Source organism: Bombus huntii, chromosome 16 (assembly GCF_024542735.1).
Source record: "Bombus huntii isolate Logan2020A chromosome 16, iyBomHunt1.1, whole genome shotgun sequence".
NCBI lineage: Eukaryota > Metazoa > Arthropoda > Insecta > Hymenoptera > Apidae > Bombus > Bombus huntii.
The window spans coordinates 4,620,377-4,646,328 of record NC_066253.1 but is presented as its reverse complement, the minus strand read 5'-3'; the positions used below and the strand labels follow the sequence as shown (position 1 = coordinate 4,646,328).

The 25,952-nt window shown below is 40.6% G+C and overlaps 1 protein-coding gene across 28 annotated transcripts in view; it reads left to right on the top strand.

The window, feature by feature from the left end:
- Nucleotides 1–25,952, top strand: part of LOC126874402 (basement membrane-specific heparan sulfate proteoglycan core protein-like) — a 196,933-nt gene that overhangs the window by 144,676 nt on the left and 26,305 nt on the right. For 16 of the 28 annotated variants that reach the window (XM_050636385.1, XM_050636404.1, XM_050636399.1 and 13 more), the window contains 6 exons: nucleotides 7,840–7,956; nucleotides 9,759–9,872; nucleotides 10,104–10,217; nucleotides 12,389–12,496; nucleotides 18,501–18,617; nucleotides 20,045–20,194. The exons of 1 other annotated variant lie outside the window; for it this stretch is intronic. In XM_050636385.1, coding sequence (XP_050492342.1) covers nucleotides 7,840–7,956; nucleotides 9,759–9,872; nucleotides 10,104–10,217; nucleotides 12,389–12,496; nucleotides 18,501–18,617; nucleotides 20,045–20,194 — 720 coding nt within the window. Of the gene's footprint in view, nucleotides 1–7,839; nucleotides 7,957–9,758; nucleotides 9,873–10,103; nucleotides 10,218–12,388; nucleotides 12,497–18,500; nucleotides 18,618–20,044; nucleotides 20,195–21,853; nucleotides 21,995–22,514; nucleotides 22,626–23,816; nucleotides 23,931–25,952 lie in introns of all 28 variants that reach the window. 11 more of the 28 variants (XM_050636395.1, XM_050636409.1, XM_050636411.1 and 8 more) reach the window with 6 other exon arrangements.

The following is a 25,952-nucleotide window of genomic DNA, read 5'->3' as shown; positions in this document are numbered from 1 at the left end:
AATGCCAGTAGCATTGGAAACCGTATTTATATTCACATACCAATTCACTCACTAACTCGCCTAACTCATAAACCCATCGACCCAAATTTAATTAAAAAAATTAAAAACACCAAAATTGAACGCATATTTAAGTCATGTACGCTCAGATCATCCCAAAGTCACAATCTGCTCTTATCCTGATCTCCATAGACTTTTGCAAACTCTCGATCCACTATAATTTTCGCTCTTCCTTTTTTCACAGACTCATCGAAACCAAAAACACCCTTTTTCCTTTCATAATCATCTTCGTTCAAAATCTACTGAACGATTCGCGCATCGACAAATTCACGACCCACCCTCGATCAAATCTCTTTGAACTCGTGCGAAATTATCGCAATTACCATGTTCATCGATTCACCGATCTCAAAAACTGACTTCTCTTCTACGCGTAGCATAGTCACACTTGTCCTTCGCAATCATTGTCAGTACCACCCAGGGCCGGATTAAAATTTTTTAGCTCTGGGTCTGTTGATCCATGGGAGAAACAGGGAAGGGGGGAGGGTTACAATGAAACACATTCACATAAATATGAAATAAGATTTATTTTGTAACAAGTCATATTTAAAATCATCTACTATACATTTTTAAAAGACAGTCTCTCCACGTAATGATAAGATCGTTAAATTACCGAAACGTTGGATACAATTTATTTTTTCCCAGGATGCATCTCCAATCTTTTACTATACTTTCAAAAGACATTTGTTTCTTTATTCAGTTTTCTGCAGAGCCAATTTCTCGTCCTAGTTACGAAGTAACATGTATTTCTCTTAAATAGCAAGGGCCCCGAAAGAGCAAGGCCTGGGCCCGTAGCTTTTCTCCCTTAGCTTGCTCCTTAATCCGCGCTTAGTAGCATCCAAAATTCGTCGAACAGTGAACACGCAAGCGAAACGCAGCGGGCAAGAAAGCGAGCAAAAGCAGGACAATTTTATGAGCGGCCATCGTCAGTGTGGCACGCGACTGCGCCGGAACTAATCGCGAATGGCCAGGTATTACGATGAGCTGAATAATTACAATAGCTGTGACAATAATAACAATGGCGTGCTGGGAAGACATGGGTGACCAGGCTGAGGGAAGAGACGCAAGGGGTATGGCCTCGCGTTTTCAGGCCATTGCACTTGTTGCCCCACCTTTCCTCCCTCTGTCAGCCCGCACTCTATCTTCCTGTCCTTTTAACCCCTTATTATTTCCATCGTCTTTTGCGGAGGCACGCTCCGACGCTGCACGTCGAAAGTTAACCAGCCCACGGTGATACCTGGCGTCCCTTTCTTCCTCTGTATCGACCTGAAATGCCAGTTTGGGCTGTGCGACACGTGCAAACAAAAATTGGCCACCCACCTTCCTCGGCCACTGATTTCAAACATTTCGTTAGACTGCGAAACATTCGTATTATTGGAACGTCGGAGGAAATTATTTTGGCAAGCGATTGTGAAAATGGAACAGTGTCGATGGCAGTAGGATTAGGAACAGTTTCTTTGGCTATTTTATACGGATAATTAAAATGATTAAAATCGTTGTTGGCTATCGTGATCGTTCGAAGGAAAATGGCACTTTCAATATCGAAAGCGGATTCGCGTGATCGAAGAGTTCCAAGTACAATAGATCGAAGGACATTTTCAAGCTCGCGATAATATCGGCCTCGGGTCAGGAGAAATTTCTTTGGTAGTTTTGTACGATTATAGCGATTAATATTTGATTGGTTAATGTACGTGGGATTTTGCATTTTGAAAGGCTGGTCAGGGCTACTATGCAGTCTTTAATATCATTGGGTAGAGTGAGCAGATCTGGGATTCGGTTTAGAAAGTTTCGATAAAACCACATGGTTGCACATAGTTCTCTTGTTAATATTAAACCTGCTACGTTTTTCTAAAACTCTCTCTCTCTCTCTCTCTCTCAAAAAAAAGGTTTACAGTCTTCTGGTTTACGTTTCTTCTTAATACCGGAAATAATAGTGTTGCCTAATGAATGAGCTGATAAAATCAAAAATACGAAGCTGATACGCCAATCGATATACTTTGATAGTTAAATTTTCGAGAGAAGAGGCAGAAAGTCTGTCGGACGCTGAAAACATCATCCTGTGATACACATGTTCGTACGTTGTGGCGACGCGGAGGAGGTCGTGAGGGGTCCAGGCATGAATCAGAATTGGATTAAACCCGGTGAAAACGGATGAAATTCCAGGTCCGAGGCCGCGAAAGGGCCGGCCAGCCCCGCTGGAGATTAACGTCGGATTAAAATTGCAGCCGGTTATTAGGGCGGCTTAATAAACGCGAGTAAATCTCGTTCGGCCACGGGGGCCGCCTTAAATTTGGCTGTGGCAGTGTTGCCCGTTTTTGCGGCGTCCGATATTAATGCTGCTAATGAAGTTTGTTGACGAATTACAAAAAAAAAAGAGGGGAAAAACACGGGGGAAAAATACAAGGAAAGATACGAAGGTTATACGGGTGAGAAACGTAGAACTGTCAAGTCGTTTCGTGTATCCACTTAAGCTAAGGAAGAATCTGAAGAAAGCGGACAGTGGAATTTCTTGGAATCTATCGTTTACGAAGTAATCGTCAGTTTGCTTGTCCAATTCTGTTCTTGCAATTTTAACCTTTGAAAAAATGAATTGGTGTCGTATTTAATTCCTAACCTCAAAAAAGCAGCAGAAATAGAACAACAGGTTCTTGTTTAATATTGGTTAGGCTAGGTTTTGTTAGATTAGAGTCACTCGTTTAATTTTGTTCCTTCAGCTTCGCGTTCTGGAATCTTAATGCATCCAGGGGTAATAATAAACCCTTCTACTTTAGATTCTAACCTAAAAAGTCAAAGGAATAGGAAATGTTATCACTTCCAATATAGGTTGAATTAAATCTTATTTGGTTTTGAAAGTTCTAATTTCAGCTTTGGAAAGTCCTAAGGTATTCAGAGATAGCAAGAAATTCTTCTGTATAGATCCTAACCTCAAAAATCGGAAATTTCATCGCATCCTGTATAGGTTAGGTCCGAGTAAATTAACTTCGTTATTTAATTTCCTTCCCGCAGCTACATCTCTTGCAGATCATAAACTATCCTAAAATAACAATAATTCTCTTTCTAACCTCTAACCTCAAAGAACAAGAATACGAAACATTATCTCATCCTATATCAGATTCGAATAAATTGTGTTCGTTATTCAATTTCCTTCTTCCAATAGCGTTATTTAGCGGGCATCTTCCTAACCTCTAATCTCAAACATCAAAGAAAGATTAGAAACTTTTGTCACAAAAGGTACGTGATCGAGCGTAGAGCGACGGATTAGTCGCTGGAAAAAGGGAGAGGTCATCGCGATTACATCGCCAACCAGTCGTTTGCAATTCCGTAGCGTAGAACAGACGGATGGAGCCTTGAACCTGAGAGATAATGTCAGAGAAATCGTAAGATATTTATCCCCGTTCCCTTCGCGATTTCCTGTTTGCAGAGGCGCGTCACGCGTGTCGCCACCGTGGCTTGCCGCACGTTTGCCAATTTCGAGGTCGCGATATTCGCTTTATATTCGTCGATCACCGCGATGCAACGACCAGAGAGAGAGCACGCACTTGCCACCTGGCAAATCGCGTTAAAATCGTAACTGGATTTTCGCGACCTCACGTTCCATTCGATTCGTTGCTTCCATGGAATCGAATTAATTTCGACTTGTGTCGATTTTTGCTTCTTTCTAGCGGGGAGGGGAGGTCGCTCCTGCCCAATGGAGGAACGTGATTACAGGATTTATCGAGAATCGCTGCTCCCTTTTCCAGGTCGATTTGCTCCGTTTAGTGCCGAATTTGTTGCCCGCGCCGCTGTTTCTTCACGCGGCCGTATACTGGCTGTCCAAAAATTTCCAACTCGGCAATTTCGTTATAGAAGAACCAGAACCAGAATTTGATACATTAGCCTGGTTTTCAAATTTGATATTTGATACCACAATTACTTTGCGCACGGGATGACCCCTTTTAGAAATGTCAGACGTAAAAATATGCATCGTCGCGAATAGTCGTAATAATCATTGTTAGACTGTGAACTTTTGTGTATTTATACAAAAATTGGAAACTGTATAAATACACAGAATCCACGTAATTTATACAGGGTGGTTGGTAATTAGTGGCACAAGCGGAAAGGGGGTGATTCTACGCGAAAAAAGAAGTCGAAAATATAGAATACAAATTCTTTTTAATTTTTTTTTCTAATTTTTTTAAAAATCTACAGTGAGATCCGTTATAACGAGACGCGATATAGTGCACGCGTACCGAGCGAAAATTCAAAGTCGATTTTCTCGAAAACAAAGCCTCGAACGAAAAATTGTTATTCTATATTTTCGACTTCTTTTTTCGCGTAGAATCACCCCCTTTCCGCTTGTACCACCAGTTACCAACCACCCTGTATATAGCTCCTTTATTAAATATTCCTAAACATTTAATACAATTAAATACATTTCTTATTCGATGAAACGAATATTTATTTAGATTTCGTTTTTTCTATCATGTTGATAGAAATATGAATTTCCATAAACATCCGCAGTCCAGTTATTTACTTAAGAAGAAAAAAAGAACAATAGGAACTTGATAAGATATTCGATTCTGAAATTTGCATCATATCACATACCGGGTGTCTCTTCAATAAGAGAGAGGAAATGGTGAAAAATTGGATAATAAGACGTTAGTTGCGAACAGAACTGAAATAAGCAACGAACTACTCGATTCTTGAGTTAAATTATGTCGTGCTGTATATATAGCTAGGAAATTCGATTTTCACGAGCATGAAACGCGGTATATCAACGGTTACGTGGGATATATCGTAATAAAAAGTTGAACAATCAACGGGCGGCTATTATTTAAGAGATAATGACAGAAAAACAGGCAGCTGGTCGTCCGATCCGGCGGATTAATTCAGATCCAAGCCGGTTAATGCGTTCCCCAGTGATCGCGTGCCGCCATTTTTCGCGTGCAAAGGAGTCGACGTTGAGGTAAAAACGTGTAAACGTCGCCGTTTAATGGAAACACGGGGACACGTTCGTAACGTCGAGCTTCTGTGTAATTATTGCGCACGTGAGAGCCTGTGTTTCGCATGTCGACCAGCAACAATACGCCAGCTCGCGAACAAATTCGTTGAAAAAAACCGAGTAAAAAGGAAAAATGGTCAAAAGAAATAGCTCCCCTTTGTGTCTATTAATTATTCCACGTTATTCGGCAAGGAACAATAGTTTTCGTCACTTATTGTTCGCCCACTATTTTCGGAACACTCGGTATATGGCGCTGCCATTGTAATTAGAATGTATCTTACGTATCGCTTATAACCTGCCATTTCTTTTATCTCTCGCGATGTTTAACACTTTACCGACCGCTAGCGATTCAACAGCATACGCACGTCCGACCGGCAGCTCAGGCGCTGATTCTCCCTGGCGCCGGCTCTGTTTTGGTTTAGTCTCTCCGATACCATTCTTTTCGTTTATCGCGAACTGTAAGTTTTTCGTATTTGTATGAAACTGTGGCAGCTTACAAAGCAACGCAACTGACGCGACTGAGCAAGGTACTTTAGTACTAAATAACGAATTCCTGCTCGAATAATGAGAAAGATTGTCGCCGACAAAAGGCCAATTAATAGGCTTTCGGTCGGTAAGCATCGGCGACAAAAAGCCGATGAATAGGTTATCCGTCGGTAAGCGTCGACGACAAAAAACCGATTAATCGGCTATCAGTCGGTAAAGTGTTCATTATTTGACTGCGGTGTTCTACCTGTTTATGGCAAATTTTAACACATCAAAATCTACAGGAAGTGCAGTATTTTTTTGACATTATGATACTTGAGTGTAGCATGCGTGCAAAGTATAATATTTGTTTGTATGATATTTAGTATGCAAAGTAAACGGATTGGATTCTCCCTTGTCAGTGATATCCATAAAATACGAATTTACATAAATAGCCGCGCTCTATTAATTATCAACGACGATCTAAATGTTAGATGAAACTTCTCACAGATTCGATCTGGGACGTACATAAAGGGTACTATTTGAAACAGTCCTCCAACAATGGATCGACCGCGACAGCATTCTAATTTCTAGAACAACGATATTTATGCGCAATGGAACGTTTTGTTGCTCCGCTTTGCCACTAACCCATTTTTCTCTCTGTCTCGATCTTATCGCCCGTGATAACTCACAGGTATATATTTTCGTTTGCTAATCTCTACGCAGGAATTGCTTTAGATTAAAAAACGAAGCAACACCGGTTATATACCAAATCTCATAACGCATTATAAAAGTGTATGCGTAGCAACATTCTAAAGAGCGAAATGTCGACCTCCTTGTAAACCTTCATTGAATTTTTACATATTCGGCATATTGTACTGCCAAAACTAACTATACATGAATATGCAAAGCAGACAATTAATAGTGGCAACACGGCCCGAGATCTTCAGTCTCAGGTCTGTGCTGAAGGTTCTGTTCACGAATTTTTTTTTTATTTAATTACACGTATTCTGTGCAATTGTGCAATTTCGACTTTCCTACAAACAGATGAAAATCTACCGTCTAATTATACGTAATATTTCTCCAAGTATCTGCACAATGCAAAATTCCGTAAGTGGAGTTGGAAATGGACACCCAGTATGTGGATCTTAAGAATACAGGAGATGGCTTATTTTTCACGTCGAGAATCGTTGGAGTAAGATCCAGGGGAAGCTCGATGGAAATTCCTGGAGGTTGGCTGCCTTCCGTTTCCATTCTTTCGAGTGCACTCCGTTCGAAGTGCCGTTCATCCTCGATCGTTAGCTAATTGCCGCCGTAAATTAGACAGCCGCCGCGTGGCCCGTAACTCCTTCTTCATTTATAATCTCTTCCGCGAAATTTCCTCAGGTGCGTGTTAATTAATGGCCACACCACGCTAGTCAGTAGGCTATCCTTCTCTACATCTGTCTGGTTACTAATTAATTCTACCACTGCTTTCCTTCATCCACCTTCGGCATCTATATGGCGCCTTTTTTCACGGAATTGAAACCCTATTACTTCTAAGTAGCGTCGTCAACACTTCTATAGTACGGCTTTGTAAGAATTTTTCATCTTATTCGAGGGCTTGAATAGCTTTCCGGCCGGTCACAGTTGGATGAAGATTTTGAAAAATATTTGTGCAACGTCTCGTGAAACTAGGACGATTTGAGTTTTCGAAGTGAGGCGAGAATGAAAAGTAACGAAATTGCGTCGGAGGTTTTTGAGAAAATCGAATTTTAAAATTCACGATCGTGTATAATTTATCGTAGATTTTTCCTCGTTTAAATTTTCTACGAATACGTAAAGATTCCTGGCCTAGTCATAAGGCAATGAATTTGCAACCTTTTTGGGGGAAATTATGCGATACATGTTATAAAAATATAGTTTGTCTCAGTTTCATGGGCCAATGTGTGTTCAGTAGTGCGCTACATGTATTTGAAATATTTTTTTTTTCTATCGTCGCTATCATAAAACGTGGCATATTCATTTATTTGTTAACTCTATGATATTATACGAAACTCTGTTTTCCCACTTGGGAATGTTTTCAAAATGCGCTTGGTCGCCTACGTGTGGCGCCAGGTTCGCGCAATAATCATCTGCAAATCCTCCTAACCTCAAACTTCAAGCTTATCACGTATCGAAAGTCTTCGTTATATGTGTTCTTCGCTGTGTCTCTGTCTATTTGTCTTCGTGAAACTCGCTCTCTGTGCCTTCGTGGAGCTTTTTCTCAACTCGTGTTGTCAACGTCTGTCAACTCGAAGAAGAACATGCGAAAGCAAAAATATAGGAACAGAGAAATGGAACATGTACGATTCTTGCAGCTTGCGGAGAGAACAAATTCGAATGCACCCCAGGCTATTGCGTGGATAAATCGAAACGCTGTGACGGATACCAGGATTGTGGAAATGGGAGGGATGAGGAAAATTGTCAGCACATAAGTACGAAAACTAAGCACTAATCAGTTGAACGAAGTAAAGCGGAATGTCTGGAGACAGGGAGGAAGCTCACTAATCGTTCGTGAAAGCATATGAATGAGAGAGGCGCATACTTTATGAAATGACTGGTTTCACAAGTGACTGACAAATGTACAACCTAACCTATGTTTCAAAATTCGCTTGCCTTTTACGCTAGAACAGAGGAATCCAAATAAATTTATTTCTAATTTAATTTTTTACGAAGTTTTAAATAAATGGGATTCCGATGTGTATCAGACGACACGACAGGCAATAGCGAATTTTAAAGCACGATGGGTCTAAAATAAACAATGTAAAAGGTATTAATTAGCGAGGGACAACATTCAAAACATTTTCTACGTCTGAATAAATAAATTTCTCTAAAGGGATGTATACCGGGTGCCCTGTAAAAACCTGAATACGCCTGTGGCAAATAAATCACTTTTAAGACTGGCAAAATTAAGTATACTTGCCAAAAACGAGGAAGAAAGAAATATGGTATAACATCGTTACACGGTTACCCCTTCTACCACGTGGGGTCACGTGGCCGTTTGAACGAAAGCGCGAAATTCAAATCCCGAATACTTCGAACACAATTTTCAAAGAAAAACCTCTATCCAAAGTAAAAGAAGAAAATTGGAAAAGTTAAATACAGAGTGTGTCAATAACTGTGGCATACAATCAAGATAAATTATGACAGATTTGACTAAAATTACAAAGTCTAGTAAATAAAGTCAGCTTTCTTTAAACTTCTCTAAAAAAAACTTGTAAATTCTCGCGATTCACTAACATTTCCTGATTAAAGAATAGAAAAAGATTTGTTGAAAGGTGTACGGTTGAACGGGACACCCGGTACGTTGAGATAAGCGCGAGGAACGAGCGAGAAAGAAGCGCTAAGTGCGAACTCGGCGCAAGGTTCGATTTCAGGTGAAACGGCTCGTCGCGTGGTTGTTCGGCCGAGTAATCGTCCGAGCCGAAGCATATTACTGGCCTCAATAATGGACGCTTGTTTCTCGAGTAATTAATTGCACGGCTATGAACAGAGCAGTCGTAATCGTTAGTTCTCCTGCCTTCAGAATCTTATATCCCTCCTTTCTTCGCGTTGAGACGAGGCGCAACGGAATAATCCGATTCATTATCATCGTTCCACTGCCTAATTATCCGCTGTGAACAAGCGTCGACCCGATAAATGGACCTTCCTGGCTCCGTTTCATCTCCACTGACCGATCAATCCCCTTTAGAATCAGTTTCGAACCGTTCCAAGTTGTTTGCCGCTAGGTTAGGTCACCCAGCCTCCACTTTTACACGCTTAATCGCTGAATCTTTACATATTTGTTACGGTGCGTGTGTTTGGGAAGGATCGTGTAATTGAAGATGGCTAGATCTTGGGAAAGTTTTATTTCTCTAGAAGTTCTAACCTAAAAATCGATAAAAATAACCTCTCCTATCTTTTTTGCGCGGGAAAGACTTTATAGTATATAGAATATCATTGCCAATGATTTATAAGATTTATATCACGTTTAAAAAATTGTATTGTAATTTTTCAAAAAGATATCCCAACATAGATTCTAATTTGAGAGTAATTTATAACGTCTATGTGACTTCTTTTAGAATTATATTACAATTCTTTTAGGAACGTGTGACCTAACCTAGTTATTGTGATTTCGTTTTTAACATTCGTTCTTTGGTTAAAATCCCTACGCGTCGTTGTTCCTTTCAAGTTTAAACATTTCTTTTACCATTATGAAACTTTTGTTTATTCTTATTTTCTGTTTCCCGACTCACAGCTCGATGTCGATCAGACGAGTTCGAGTGCTTAGACGGAAATTGCGTGAGCCAGACCTCGAGATGCGATGGAAGATCCGACTGTCGAGATTTATCTGATGAAATCAATTGCACCGGTACCATTATGTTCCTTTGTATTTTATTTCCACTGAACCATGGACGTTCGTCATATTTATTTATTTTATCAAAAATTCGAGGCAAATTATCGTAAAATATAATTCAAGCTTCCACGGTTCAGCTTTATCTTATTTTTTGTTAATTCCACAAAACGCCATTCGCTGGAGATACAACTTCAGTTTCAGCGCGACACAGTGAAATAATCTGAATTTTCCATTTCTCATTCCAAGTGACCACATGCAGCGGAGATCAATTCAGGTGTCTGGATGGAACCTGCATCAGTATCGACAAAAGGTGCAATCAGAACATAGACTGTCGTAATGGAGAGGACGAGAGCCAGTGTGGTGAGTCAACCTATTCTCATCTCTTAACGAAAGAAGAAAAAAGACAAACTGTTTTAATCATTCCTGAGATACGATAGGAATCTTTGAGAAACATGGATTCCAATGATCTGATGGAATCCTCTGACCGACACAGTCTGGTGTGAACGCTTGCTTTGAAAGGCCAGGTGTTTGAAAGCCACTTGTTAGCTTATTGCAAAAGCAACAAGCAAGCTCGACACAGCGATTCTGATGACCTGCTAATTCATCTGGTTCGACTCGCGTAGCTCGTTGTATTGTGGCGGAGACGCTTTCCAATCTAATTGCACAGATAAGGTGAAACAAAGTCTCCTTTCTTTTTCTTTTATCGAAAAATTCTATCCTACGTATCGTATTGTTATAGGAAAATTTACCTAGAAAGAAATTATGTTATAGTTTGCATTAGTATTTTGTTAGAATCCTCCACGATAAAATGAGCCTTACTTAAATGGGTTTCACCTTCAAGGTCACCCAAGAATTATCAGTCTTCCACGGATTCGTTTGTTCTTTCACTCAAAAATTGACTAGGGCAATATGATCTTTTTAAGTTAGCTGGAAGATACTATTTAGCGCTGAAAAATTGGATCCAAGACACGAACCATCTCGGTGGAGTATATCTATTCCTTTTTTGGACGATGTTCGATTTTTCCCTGCTGGTCAACCTCACACCGGAAGTGGCTTCTTTCCTATTCCCAAGTTTGCAATTTTCCACCATGGCACGCATGGACAGATTTTCACGCTCGAAAATCATCCCCGATCAATCTCATCTCTCCCCTTATTTGTCACGAGCTCGAATCACTTCGCAATTTAATAATCTGCTGATCATCGAAATTTGATAAGCCTCTTCCGAGGAATTGATAAAACGTCGTATATTAATTTCCCTGTAACGAAAATTGTCCTGCAGAATTAGTAGAAAGCATTGAGAGAACGAGTCCAAATGTAGAACATGTTTCATACCGAAAATCATCGACTCCTTGAAATTCGAAGTGATTCGAAATCTCGTAAAACTTCGAGTCTCGTCGATCATGAATCACGAAGTCATTGATCATCCGCCGCTTGGTAATCACGGCAAGAGGATCTAAAATGCTCTCCACGCTCTGTGGCGGTTTCATTGAGGGCTCGGTATCGACGGCACACGGCTGATTTCACTGGATGGAAAGGGAACACATCAAAGGGGACGCTTGAATCGTAAGCCGAAGCCGCGTGTTTTATTTGTGAAGCAGGGGCTGATGAGAAGCCTGCTTGGCTGCGCTTTTAACCCTTTAACTGCGCCATTCACTCGAATATTTCTCCTTCCAAATCACCGTGGGAATAGACATCCTTACTCACAGAGTTATGCTTCAGGAGAAATGGAATTCGGACTGCAATGTCTGATCATTCGTTTCTTCGTGTTAAGTAGATTTTTATTATGAGGAAGAATTATTAATTAAAGTTAAGTCCTTCGTTCCTTCGTGGACTTAGACACAGGTGAGACGTGGACAATTTTCGAGAACCATATTTGAATATTAAATTTCTTATTTTCTCGCCTCTTAATGTACCCACAGCACTAGATCTAACGATTCATTCCTTCACTCGCAAGATATTGTCGTGAGCTTGAACATGAAGGAAAGAGCGAAGTCCGGAAGAGTCTATCAAAGCGTCTGTCGTCCCTTGTAGAATTCATGCACAACTGCACTGCCAAGAGCGGTTATTCCAACCAACAATCAACCCCTAATTCTCTCAGTGTCCCATCTTTAATAGACTCGGACTACCGTAATCACCCCTCTGCTATATTTCACCGAACATTGTTGCTCACCATCTTGAACGCCAAGGTACGATCAAGAGCAGAAGTGGGTCAAAAGAGTCTGCTAACGAATCTTTCGAAAAATAATTATTCCGATCCACGTCAACACGTAGATTTGCCAGTTTTTACGTCTCCTAGACTAGGAATGTCAAACGATCCCTCCATCATGATTCACCTGTACACCAATACCTGTCTGTCTTCAACATCAAAGAACCGTTGAGAGCAAAAGTACGTCAAAGGATCAGAATGTAAAGAAAGGACTATGAAAAGTCTCTTCTTCTCTAAATTCTTCTCCACCGTTCATTCCCGATATTATTGACCAGTTGCGCGTGGTTAAAGGGTTAAATGTGCATGAGTGTGGTGTGTGGAGCAGGTTGCGGAGAGGCCCAGTTTCGCTGCACGGACGGACGGTGCATCGGTTACGAGTTGCAGTGCAACGGGGTGGAGGAGTGCTCTGATGGCTCTGACGAAAGGGACTGCGGTAATTATGCCATTCACACTACCTACTCGTGTCCCTACACTCGTGTCTACACACACACACACGCGCGCACACACACGCTCACATATACACAGATGAACGCGGGCACACACGCACACATACATACAACGATATACTTCGCTCTGGATTTTTAAGCGTCGTGTCTGTCTCCTGGTAGCTCTTTGTCCTATTCAACATTTGGGATCTCGAGCTGCAATTAGACCTTGATGTTTCGTTATCGATCACTGATGATCGTTGATTGAATTTCTGTAGAATGATGAGCAATTGTTTTTAACAATATTGGAACAACGATTCGATCGGATCGTACAGTTTCAGTGGATCAGTTACGTAATTTCAGCAGAGATCTGTGCAAAAGAGCATTTAGCGCGTTATGAGGAACAGGTTTAGTGGCTTTATCGGTTCGACGAGGCGGAAACTTGAGAGGGAAGAGGAAGAAGAGACTGATCGATCCAATGAAAACAACGTGTTCCTAACGCTGACTCTAATTGTTCTACGGGACCATAATGTTTCGGCTAAGATTGCTTCTACCGTATTTCTTTTCCTTAACACTAGAACTACCGATAGTTAACATGAAGCTATTTCTACCAAAACCAGTCAAAATGACAGGGTCTTTAAAAAATAAGTAATAATGTAATATTTGTATATTTATTGATTTGTTACTTTCTTACAGAAGCAATTCCATGTTATGTAGTATATTTTTAATCCATCTGGGACCGTGATACCTAAACGAGGAATTGGGACTCTTTTACACGTTGACAAGCACCAGTCATTTTGATTGCTATTGATATAAGTAGCCTTGATACAAAATTACTTTCAGTTTGAATACATAAAAAACAAAATAAAATTCGTTATATTATTCTTTTAAGACTAATAACATGAATTAGGAATTTTAAAATAAAATTGTAAAACCGGTCAATTTGACTGGTGTGCTAGTTCTAGTGTTAATCTAATCTTTGTGTATCTCAATTGTTAGAAATTGCAGAGGGTAGACGTACAATTGGCGAATTAGGAATATCTCGTAGATGCTTGTCTCAGATTTTTTAAAAACACCAAAAAAAAAAAATTAAAAATAAAAAGAGAAAGATGGGAAAGTCCCTATCTCTTCAGTAGTAATCCTCACTTTTACATGGCCAAGTAGTATCGTGCTACTTCGATAATTTTTTGTAATACATAAATTTAATCGTACAGCTGTTCCTTGAGGGAGACACGCGTGGAATAGAGTCCCCAAGTCGGCTTTGAAACGTGAAAATGGACTTTCTGAATAATGCAGACACCTGTTGCTCTGGCATAGCTAGAGATATTTAAAATTGAAACCACACCATCCTAATTTCGTGGTATCCCCTCTGTTTAATCCTCGTCGCGGTTTTATTAATCGTCCATGCAATTCGACTATTTCTGTGAAACGACCCTGTGAAATTTATGACATCTGTTATCCACATCTGTTAAGCTCTGGTCGTTGACGAAATATTTTTCTTTCGTCTCACCTCGAGGGCGATTGTCGAGAAAAATTCACGAGTCAATCGTTTGCTCCTTAACGAGCAAAGTGTACTATTTAGCCCGCTGTCTTGGTCCAGTCTTTTTCTTCTTCCTCTTTCTCTCGTTGATGTCTCGATCGAGGTGGAAGCTTAGGAGTTTCTCCGCCTCGATTCTCCTCTCTCGTTCGCCTCTTTCTCCGGAAAGGCAAATCCTTCATGTTCCGTCACTATGATCGTCGTCACAGAAAAGGCCAAGTGGAGGAATTTATACAACGACGAGTATACGTTCCGCAAGTATCTGGAAACAGTGAGAATGCTGAACTGGAATCACGTTGGTGACCTGAAACAGCAGACTTTGACAAATCCAAAGAAACACCCGAAGAACGACTCTACCATCGATCCATCCTCGAATGAACTACCTGATAAAAATTCGAGTCCACAGAATATTTGGAGGTCCGTGCCAAGGCATTCGAATTCCTTACCAAGAATAGCCATCGAGATAAGCGATCCGTGCTCGATGAAAATAGTCAAGAAAAAAACGAATCCAGGGAACATTTGGAGGTCCAAGTCGAGGAACTTGAATCCCTTGCCACGAATAGGTTTCAAAATAATTGACACGCCCGATAGGAAGAGCTCGAGGTCTGCCAAAATGATGATACGTTCCTTGTACTACGAGAGATATCCTACTGATAATGAGGCGAAGAAGCCGAAAAAGAACAGAAAGAAGAACCACCGAAAGTCTGGTGTTGAGAACGCAACGTCTAGCGAACTGTCAGTTCTGACGGATTCCACAAATTCCACGACTGTGGTCAACGATGGAAAGGTGCGTGCGAAGAAGAAGAAGTCTAGGAAGGGTAGGAAGAAAGGACAGAAGGGTAGATTCAGACACATGTCCGTATTTGCTGGCACCAAATACCCAACAGACTCGACAACACCGGAGACTGTTAGCTCGACCGTCGCCGATGATCCAAGTTCAATGAAAAATGAAATACTTTCTAATAAGATTCGAGAAGAGATGGAGGAAGAAAGTACTTTGAAAAGCGTGGAGGAAACTACGGTATCAAAATTGGAAGATTTTTCGATTGGGCCGGAGATTAATCTTTCGACGAAGGAAGAAGATGAAGTAACGTTGGAAGGCGAGGTGAACGGGACAACGGATAGTGTGTTTGTTTCGGTGAAGGACGAATCTCTTATTCTTACAGAATCGAGTGAAAAATTATTTGTTTCCGAAGATGGGAGTCTGGAAGAAGCCGTGGCAACCACGTCGACGAGTACAGAACAGATCAACTCCACTGACTTTTCAGAAACTACAAATTGGAATTGGTACTCTGAAGAAGATTTAGACAAGAAGTTGAACTTCACCGGGGAAGAAGACGCGATGAGATTGGACTCGGGGGAAAGAAATACTTCCGATATATCTGGGACTAAATATTCGTTGGAGGAAAAGCTGGATTGGAGCCCGAAGACGACATTCGTGGAAGAGACCACAGTGCCGGATTCAGAAAATTCTTCCTGGATTACGGAAAAGTACAGGACATCGACTGTCCTAAGTTCGGAAGAAATTTTAATTGCCGACGGATCTAATCAGGATTCTACGGAGACATCAGATAGCAGAAAAGATAGCGAAGAGACGACGTATTATGACGGGAACTTGGAAGAGAAGGGATCATCGTCGGTATCGTCGACAGCCTCTACGACTGCAGACGAGGATTACAGTTATAATGTATCCGCAAACGTGGAGACACTGTTATTCGAATCTAATTTGAACAATTCCAAGATCCTGATAGATCTACTTAGTAAGGACAGGTTAGCTGATAAAATTCTTCCCAATTCTATCGACCAAACCTTGGAAGCGAAGATATACAATTGTACCTCGAAGTGTGTGGATTTCTATAGACAGAGAGTGTACGAGTTGGAGGAGAAGTTGCGACAAGCAGGTATCGAGAAGTCTCTGACAAGCGAGAATAAGATCGATTCCGGACTAATCGAGGATACCACACTTTCCAAGCCTGAAGATGACAGTAATTCTTCGGATTCTTTTCAGGACTTCTCGGAATTCTCAGAGGTGTTCAACCATAGTTTAACTATAAAACCAATTGATTCTAAATATTCAGACGCCACAGAATCACTGACGTTGGTGGAGACCGTGACAGAACTGAGCAGGAACAACATCAGCAAAGAGTCGAAGGAAATCGTTGACCAAGAGGAAGGGCAAGATCAACACAGTAAAACATACTCCAGAATAGACGACGTTACGGTTTCTACGAGTTTCCCAGCCACTAAGAGCTCCTCTTCCTCGGCTAGAAAAAAGTGCAAGAAGGATGAAAAGACGGGCACAAAGCTCAGAGCTGACCAGGACGTGGAGGACGATTGCGAAGAGGATACCACGGAAAGACAGAGCACTACGAATTCCGACTTCATCTCCAAAGAGACTAGCACGACCGCGAACTGCGACCCGGATCAGTTCGTTTGCAGCGATGGCACGTGTATCGCGGCAGACAAATGGTGTGATGGATATTCAGACTGTCCAGATTATGGCGACGAGTTTGACTGTAACGGCAATACCAATGGAGATTATGAGAATGGAGTGCACGAGACCGAAGAAAATTCCGCATGTCCTATGTGGAAATTTGCCTGCGACGGGACCTGCATCGACAATATCTTCGTCTGCAATAGCGTAAAGGATTGTGAGGATGGATTAGACGAAGCTGACTGTGGGATGGAAGGTAGAAACCAGTCCATCTATCCTTCTTCCGTTCTGTTCTTTCACTTCTTGGCATCTTCGAATGTTCTTCAGTGAAACCTTGCCAGCAACGAAGGTCTGAAAAGTGGGGCTCTGAATTGGTGGGATCTATCGCTGTACAAAGTGGTGGCTTGGAAATCTGGCCCAGAAATTCTGACGAAGAAGATATTTGTATGTTCGTGTTGGAACTTAATTTGTGGCGTCCATCCCTGCTGTACAAAGGCCTTTGTATTGAATGTCCTCTGAGGAATTCTGTTCCTTGCACAGGCTAAGTCACCGTGGCTCTTCCTTTGCATTCAAGTTTCTCGATTACCTGAAAAGATAGATCTTAAGGTAGGCCACAAAGTGGTAGTTACATATCTCGCTCAAACCCCAGTGATTCTCTTAAATTCGATACCCGTAAGACATAAATTTAGTTGAAACTTTTCTTACTGATAGACTTTTGTTGCTGTAGTAAAGGCTACTGCTTCCTTATTAATAAAGAAGGGATTGTTTCGTAAGAATCACAGCTAGCGCCCCATAACTTCATGGAATCTAAACGAATTACCACCGTATTATGGTTATTTGAAAAAGTAGGCCTCTGAGTAGGCCACAGCTGTACAAATAAGGTCAATAAGATAGGGATAAAGCAAACGGTGAATGCAAAGGAAGTCGAGACAGCTTACATCTCTGGATATAACAAACATCTTTCATCGGTCTTGCGGACTGCACACTGCAATTCGCAGTCAGTTTATTTGCTCTGAGGTTCAACGAGTAAACCAAAGTGTTTAATCTGTTTGGAGTCCAAACAACGTTGTTCCCGATTCTTCTATTGGTCGTCGATGTTCTCAGTTAATGTTACGCAGACACGAGAGACAAATTACACGTCCAGACGCACACACTGTACATAGAACCCATGGAATATATCCTAATCGCCTTCGAGAGGCTTCGTTCAGATTGCTTTAAGTGTTAGCCAGCTTCGAAGGAATCCTCTGTAAAAAGATACCCCGCGGTCGAGGAGTCGTGTGCTCTGTCAGGCTGCAGATACTGTGCCAATAAACATCATGTACTGTGGCTGTATTGTTCATCCTGCTGCGCTATGATGAACTGATGGAATAACTTTTTCTTGGCCGGAGAATTATGAAAAAAGATGTCTATGAAAAAATTTAGATTGCAGCAGGATTTAACTCTAGAACTAGCAGATTTTAGTCGAGATAATTTTTCATAGAAATTTTACGGATTCATAGCGGTGGAATTTTATACATTTTTGCAGAATCGGATTGCAAAGAATTGTTCACTTTTTATTACAAACGGTAACATATTTCTAACGTTGAGGAACCTCGATGCAACAACGTGCCAGATAGAAAGTTCCAAATATGAAAGACTGATATTCCTTTGAAAACAGAAAAGTCACAAAACCTGTACAAAGGTATTATATCAATTGTTATTCAAAAATCAGACGAAACAATGGCAATGCAGGATTAACTTGGCAGCCACGAGGCAATATCGCAGGCTGACAGCTGCCCATATATAAATACCATTCACCATAACAGATGCTTTCAGTGTATCAAGCCCAGTTGATCCCGCTTTAAATGTCTCCACACGTGTGTTGTCCACGTGGATCTCATAGCTTGTACATATATTTATATTTAATATATAACCAATGTAACATGGCCACCTCGACTCGAGCTTTTCCACGACTTTGAGGAGCAATAATCCTGAGGAGGGAGCTCGAGGCGACGGGTTTGACGAAACCAGGCTGTCTGTTTTTGCCGGTGGCGCCCTGTAGATTTGGCCCCGTGCCCTTCTATGGACTTCACCTGCAACGACGGCTCTTGCATATCGAAGAGCGCTGTTTGCGATGGATTCGACAACTGCCCCCGGGCAGAAGACGAGCTTCACTGCGGTATATAAACACTTACCTATCATCTGGGAACATTCAATATTGGAGACTCCATAGAAGTGCCATTTCTTCCTTTGTTTCCTTTTTTTTCTTTTCTTTTTATAAATTACTGTTTTCAGAAAGAAATAGATATTTAGTTAATTGTTTGAGCCGGAGAAAGTGGACGTGGAGTTTCTGGTGTTGGTGGTCTCCGCTTCTGCTTGCCAAGTAATCTCAATCCTTGACGATACTTACGAAGCGTGTCATGTGCTGGGTGAAGGAAGCTTTGATGTTCCTTTGATTCGTATTACTTGAAAGAGTTCGGTAGCAAAGAATATCTTTGCAATATTATTGACATAAACTGAGCAATTTCAATTCCAATTATTTCTAACACGCGCACGTTTAACTTATTATTTTATTGTGAAAATTTCGTTTATTACATTGCCATTATCGAAGTGAGTCTATTGGTACCGGTGGCTTGGAATAACTGAAATAAAAATGAACGCAGCATAGTGAATAAAACAATGAGAGTATAGCAATATAGTAAATAGAATTCAGTACTTTAATGTGGCTATCTTCGGATGAAAAATCAGTTGCTGGTCAACCGAAATTGTTAAGAAAGGAAAAGAATGTGAAAGGAAAAACGTCAAAGCTTTTGTTACCCGCCGTGCCTACATTTGTACATTGGTAGTTTCAAAGTTTTAACCCTCACCTCTCTAGACCATTAATTGTACATAGATTCACGCGTCCCGAGTCCCCAGAAAGTTTAGAGGAATTTCCTTAATCCAATTTGAAACGCTAGAATGAGAGGGTCGATCGTCCCTCTCCCGTATTGTTCAAAGCAATAGCTTTTGTATCGTTGTTCGTCGAACGCTTTCGTTGTTCGTGGACGAGCTTCGAGCTTTTCGTGATGTCATAACAGAATCGAAACCCTACAGGTGATCCCCCCTCTTCAACGCGCAACGTTTATCCTCTATCAGGGGAACAAGGTAACTAGACATTGAAGAAGAGGTATAAAATAACAGCCCAATATAATAAACTATAAAAAAACCTGTATAACTTTCTAAGCGGAAATCTATTTTTATTTATTACGATTTATAATCAAATTATAATTTTTGAAACATTTAAATTTCAAGTATTTTGAGTTATCGACCGAATAACGTAGACGTCGAAGAAGAAATATAAATCAACATCCTAATATATAATGATCTCTTAACTTTCATGAAACTGTGGTTTTTAGAAAATTCCAATCTCGATCATTTTCCAAAGATGGAACAGACGAGATCCAGTGTTAAAGGCAAAAAAATTCTTCTTCAATGGACGGACGATCGAGTCCCCCTGAACGAAAAACCATCCCCTGTTCAGCAGCATTGTCAACGTATCTGTATATATAAATGTGTGTTCTCTGCTCCCGTGTATTCCTGCTGCGACACAAACGACCACACAAACAGAACGGGAATGCACACCCACCCAGTTCAAATGCGTCACCGGGAACAAGTGCATCGAGGGTGTCTACAGGTGCGACGGCCACCCGGATTGTCCGGATCAGAGCGACGAAGATTGCGCTAACGAAACCATTACACACGCCACTCCACCTATCAGTACGCTGTTTTCACCCTCTTCATCTTTTTTTTCATTCTCTTTGCACGAAATTCCTTGCTCAATAGCGCGATAAACGAACGTGAATTAATCTTGTTACATCATCGGAAATATGCAAGAAAAGATACCTAAAAGATATCGATAGAATGAAGTATAGAGTTTGAACGCGTTTGCAACATTGATTTGGGAATTTTGAGCAACGACATTTGGACAATTTAAGTTTTTGTCGTTGTTGGGAGGAACATTCCGCTTCGCTTGGATAAATTTTGAGAAATTTGAGCGAGCATCCGTTTGAATCCGTATAAGTTTGATAAAGTTTGACACGGTTTGAAGAAGTTTGAGAAACTGGTAAAAGAAGTTCCAGGCTTCGTAATTTCTTTATTGTAGCGCAAACACGCAGGAATATATATGCGTGTATACTATAGAAATGTAAAATCTCTTTCCAATATCCCATTTGCAAAACACCTAATTTCCGTTGATCTTTTAATCTGTAAAACGAAGATCGTCCGAAATTGTAGGATAAATATTCTATGTCTGAGAATTTCAACAAAAATTATAGTAATCTGCGGATCGTTCCTTCCAACCAGGCACAACAGTGAAAGTTACGATACATTTTCGCTTGAATACCATCTGCATTCGATTATATTCGACTCCTCTTCCTCCATCCTCTGTCTGACTACACCTCAAAGAAACGTGTTTACGAATACACTGTGGGGGCCTTCCTCTTAATGTAGGTAAAAATCTGGCTGGGTAGACGCGTATTTCTCGTTTGCTTAGCACTTGACAACGAGGATGACGATGCTGGTCAGCCGTGGTCTCACCGCTAATTAATTCATTAGCTTGATATAAGCAAGAGTGAAACTGGCTAAGAAGCCGCCTTTATTTTCAGGTTTATTTCTCTCTAGCTCTTCAACCGTATCTTGTCTCAAAGATCAGTATCTCGTATAGCAAGAGACTGGAACTGTAAAAAATAATTAAAAATAATTAGCTATCGCGACTTACAAGAACGTAAAATTATATTGAATATTTCAATTTCTCTCGACGAACTTTGTCTGGTCGTTGTACGAATATAAATTGGAGAAAAACCTATATAGGATTTTTATATGGAAAGGGGAGAATTTCATGTAAATATAAGTCGTTTGAAGCTTTGTTAACAAGTTCTAACAAAAATATACTTTCCTTAAGAAGAAAGATTAACACACTTAATTTTGAATCGCCATGGGTTTTTTTTTATCAACAGCAACGATAAAAGTCTCAAATTACATTGACTGTGAACCTATTTTTGGCTCACTACTATTGCCATTTGTTTTATCTTTTCAATAACTTCTGAATAAATCTTCAAAGTTACTTGTCTATATACATATATAGAATACTTTGGCAAAATTTGGCTAGGAAAAACTGGAAGATTATAATTTCTTATCCTCTGACAAATATAAATATAAAAATAAATATAAGTTCCATTTGATCCCCTTTATTATATGGGACAATTGTTCCCAACTCTATCCAGATTAAGCTAATGTGTACAAAGCTTTGGTGAGAAGTGATCTTGACCGCTCTAGCATCGTTTTCCTCGACATGGAGGTACTTTTTTACGTTTGTATATAGCAGAAGGCTTGTGTTCGAGTAGCTGGCAATGTGCTTGTTTGTGTATGTACGTTCAGGCCATGTATGGACAACTGAGCGCCCGAGGGAATGCGATCCGAGCAAGGAAATGCGTTGCAAAGACGGACAATGCATTCTGCTTCGACGCAAATGCGACAATATCTTCGACTGCCTCGATGGTAGTGACGAGCATGACTGTGGTAAGCTTCCTCTGCACCCAGTTAGGTCATTCGAATGGTCTTTGCATTTTCAATGTCTCCCGATAATCTTTCTCATCGAATAGAGTACCTTTGATAACCAGCTCGATCTTAAATTTGAAGAAAGACAGATTCTATATCGGTAGAAATTATTTTCTCAATTTAAGTAAACTGATGATTTCGTGGTTGATAGTTAACCTGCTTATTTTATGGAAATTGTACTCTGATATTTGTGCATCTTTGAATTTCCTATATACGTGCACAGTTAGTCACGTCAGAGTAATAAATAATTCAAGAATCACTTGTTATTCCTTGATTCTTTTATGAGAAATACAAGATTTCGAGTGACCCTTACCTCGGACAAGATCCTTTTTGCCCGCCTTAGCTGGTCATGACTGAGCCATTATGAGTGGTCACTAGAAGTGATCACCCTAGTGATTATGTCAATGGCGCTGCAATTCCCCAACCATCCCATTGTTGAAGCTTCTTTAGAGCTTGTTGTTGAGCTGTTACTTGTGTCAAGGGGTCTGCACACCTGCCGAGTGGAAATGTGCCAGTGGTGAATGCATAGCTGAAATCGAGAGGTGCGACAATGTAACCCACTGTGCTGACGGATCTGACGAGATTGGATGCGGTAACTATGGATCATTGCTACCAATACATGACGAAAAATGTCCTGGCCACCTGGTCTTCTTCCTTTGCGTGATTGTCCAATAGAAAATTACCTTTCGGGGGCCATGTTCAACACAACATAAATTTACTAACCTCAATGGCACATTTCATGGCATTTGTAACTAAAACCATTTATCCTGCATTAATCTTCCTCTATTCTCTGATTCGTCGTCTTTAAAGGAGGCAACATCTTTTGGTCGTTCTTTAACTAACGTCGCATTCCCTCGATGCAAAAGATATATTGGCATTATATAAAGTCAGCCTTACGCTGTACTTTCAGCGACACGGATGCATGTAAAAGTTTTGATCAATTATTACGTAGACTGTGAGTCTTAAATCGGACATTTAAATGCATGTTTCTGCATGAGAATGGGTATACGATCTCCAAGCATGTATAACACTTCATTGGCTCATTGGGGCCAGTTTTTATTGCCTGAAACGTATGCTGGTCAATTTGTAACCCATTCGTTGTTTATCAAATCTCGATTCATATCATTTCATGCCTGAAACTCGATTCTTTACAATCGTCTGACATATTATAGAATATGTGGGGTCATAACCTCTGAAACGTTTCTTGATTCTGGGCTTAAAATTCTTTATCTTCTCTAAGGTAGCGTCTTTGAAACTACTTGTATGTGTCATAAAATTGGGTCAGGGTTCGAAAATGGAATTTAAGATCTCTATCTTTCTTCTATACACTATAATCAGGTTCGAAAGATCTAAAATTAACATGTAATAATTATGCAACTATATGTACTGTATTGTATTTCTGTACAACGAAAGGGTTAAAGAACCGAGTATACTCCTCGGGATTTTATTGGAGATATACGTGAGTACTTTTTCCATTCCTGAACCAACGGACCAACGTGTACGCAAAGGACGTCGAAGAGATAGGTGGTGACGGAGTCCTATACCTCTTTCAAAAATGTTTACACGTAATACCACAAAACATTACTGTTGTTGCTTATAATTAAGTTTTAATTAAATGTGGTTTGCTAAAAAGAGAAAGAGGTAATAGTTACCAATAGATGGTAATTAAAAGAGGGTATATGAACTCCGTCGGTAAGGTCATTTTTCTCTTATGAATTGCGCGCCGTTGCACGAGACGCTCTAATGGAAGATCACCTGACCGTTTTTTTGGGCATCGTTATAGTAAGCGAATGTCCGGTTGGAATGTTTCGATGCAACGACGGATTGTGCCTGGACAGTAAGAGACGTTGCGATGGTCGACAGCATTGTAAGGACGGCTCGGACGAAATCAACTGCCGTACGGTCGTCATTTTTCTTTATTTATTTTTCTCTCTCTCTTTTTCTCTCTCTCTCTCTGTCTATTTGCCTGTCGATCAAGGCCGATTTGCACTGCAGGCTGCAGTATCGATGGGGAGAATCGATCTCGTGATCGACGGTCGATACGGGAGAACTTATGGGAATCCCCTGAATAAATTCATCTGCCAATAGTTCTCATTTTAACGATAAAAATAGAAACTTAACTAAGAACAGAACTTGGATTAATCCATCAATCGATTCGTTCTTCTACGTTTTGGACAATAAAGACGAAACGAGAAGAAGATTCTTTGTCTTCATTGCTTAGAGTTAAATGATGAACACAGAGGGATTTTTCTTAGTCTAGTTTATTTGTTTGGATATTGAGAACCACTGGCATGACCCACCTGCGTCCTATTTTTCATAATGCGAGAAGCATAGTTTGTGCAGAGAAACACCCCCTCCTTTTTTTTGCAACCGCGCTCCCTCGTTTTTTGCCAATTTATATTTAGGCAATGGAGTACCGTCGCGCGATGGTATCAGAAAAACGAGAACGAGTTTTAATTCAGAAAAAACAGCGTGTGGCAGGATTCCTCTGCGCAGAGAGCTGCAATTAAACAATCACGTCAGAGCCCATCGATCGCGGTGTCCAGCCTGTAATGCAAATCAACCGACCTCTGGACCCGGTTTCTCTATTTTCATTCTCTCGTCTCTTTCTTTGTCTTTTCAATCTCCCCGCCTTTCGGAGCTAAATCTACGAAATCGCATCTTGATAAATTATTCCGCGGTTGGATCTCGACATTTTCCCGGGACGCCTCGCATGAAGAATTATTGCTGAGGAAAAAATGGAAGCTTTTCTTTAACACGTTTCTCTAACGCTCATCGTTTCTTCGTTTTCAGCTATACCCCGTCCTGCACACTGTCAAATTTGCAGAGGTCTCCCACCTCGATATCCACGTACGCAGGACAATTCCCTGTAAAAAATTTTGGACTTTTACCAGCTTAAAGTTTATTTTAATTGATATCGCAATTTGAAATTTTTGGGTTAAGCTGTGCTGTCTTATAAGCATAAGTACAAGATTTAACGAAGTACACATAATGTTATGAAAAAATATTTAAAATATCCGAGGTATAGTGCTTTCTGTAATGCCTAATAGTCAAAGCAATTTTCTATCAAGGTTCTACTTTTTTAACTACCTTCTTAGAAATATGAAAATAACGTGAAAATTCGCAGTTTACTTATATCACAGACTACGTATTTCAACTTTAGGAATCAAATGACACGCAGAGTGAAAACTGAAATTAAAATTAAAATTATTATAATTTTCTCAAAAGTCGAACGATACACGCAATTACAACGAAACACAGCTTACACCTAAGAAGCTCGAATTGTAACAAATTCTCTTGTGTCTTTCTCGAGACTATCCGAAGAGAATTATAGATAAACGAAGTAGAAAGAGATCAAGGAACGATTCCAAGGAAATAAATCGAAGTGAGAGTGCCGGTTTATCTGATGGATGCTCGAGGAAACAAGACGGAGCGTGAAAAACGAGAAGAAGCCATCGAATAGAAATCGATGCGTACGGGGAATCGCGGGGAGAGCCCTCCACCTTTTGCCTGGTCGCGCGTCGGTCTTCAAGGCGGCAATTAAGAAGCTGTAACTAATGCCAGCTCGCTCTTGTCTGGCCGTGCAGAACCGTTAATCTCGTTTCCGCGTTCCTATCGACCGTGTTTCGAGTCGGACGTTGACTGCTGCCTCGGCTTGAATCGCGACGCCGCGACCAGGGGGCCTCGTCATCGAGGATGAGACTGTCCATTGGGGCTATGGAATCTACGAATTACTCTCTGAATAGAGATATATCAATGCTGGAAGCTCACACTCAAAGATAAATAACGATTAACGACGGATCTAAGAGACTTACGATTGAGTTTTGTGATAAAAAGTTAGGTTATGTAGGTTGTTAGCAGTGGTGGGTTTTGGTTTTCATGTAGGGCGATTCTTTGGGCAAAAATGAGAAGAAAAGAT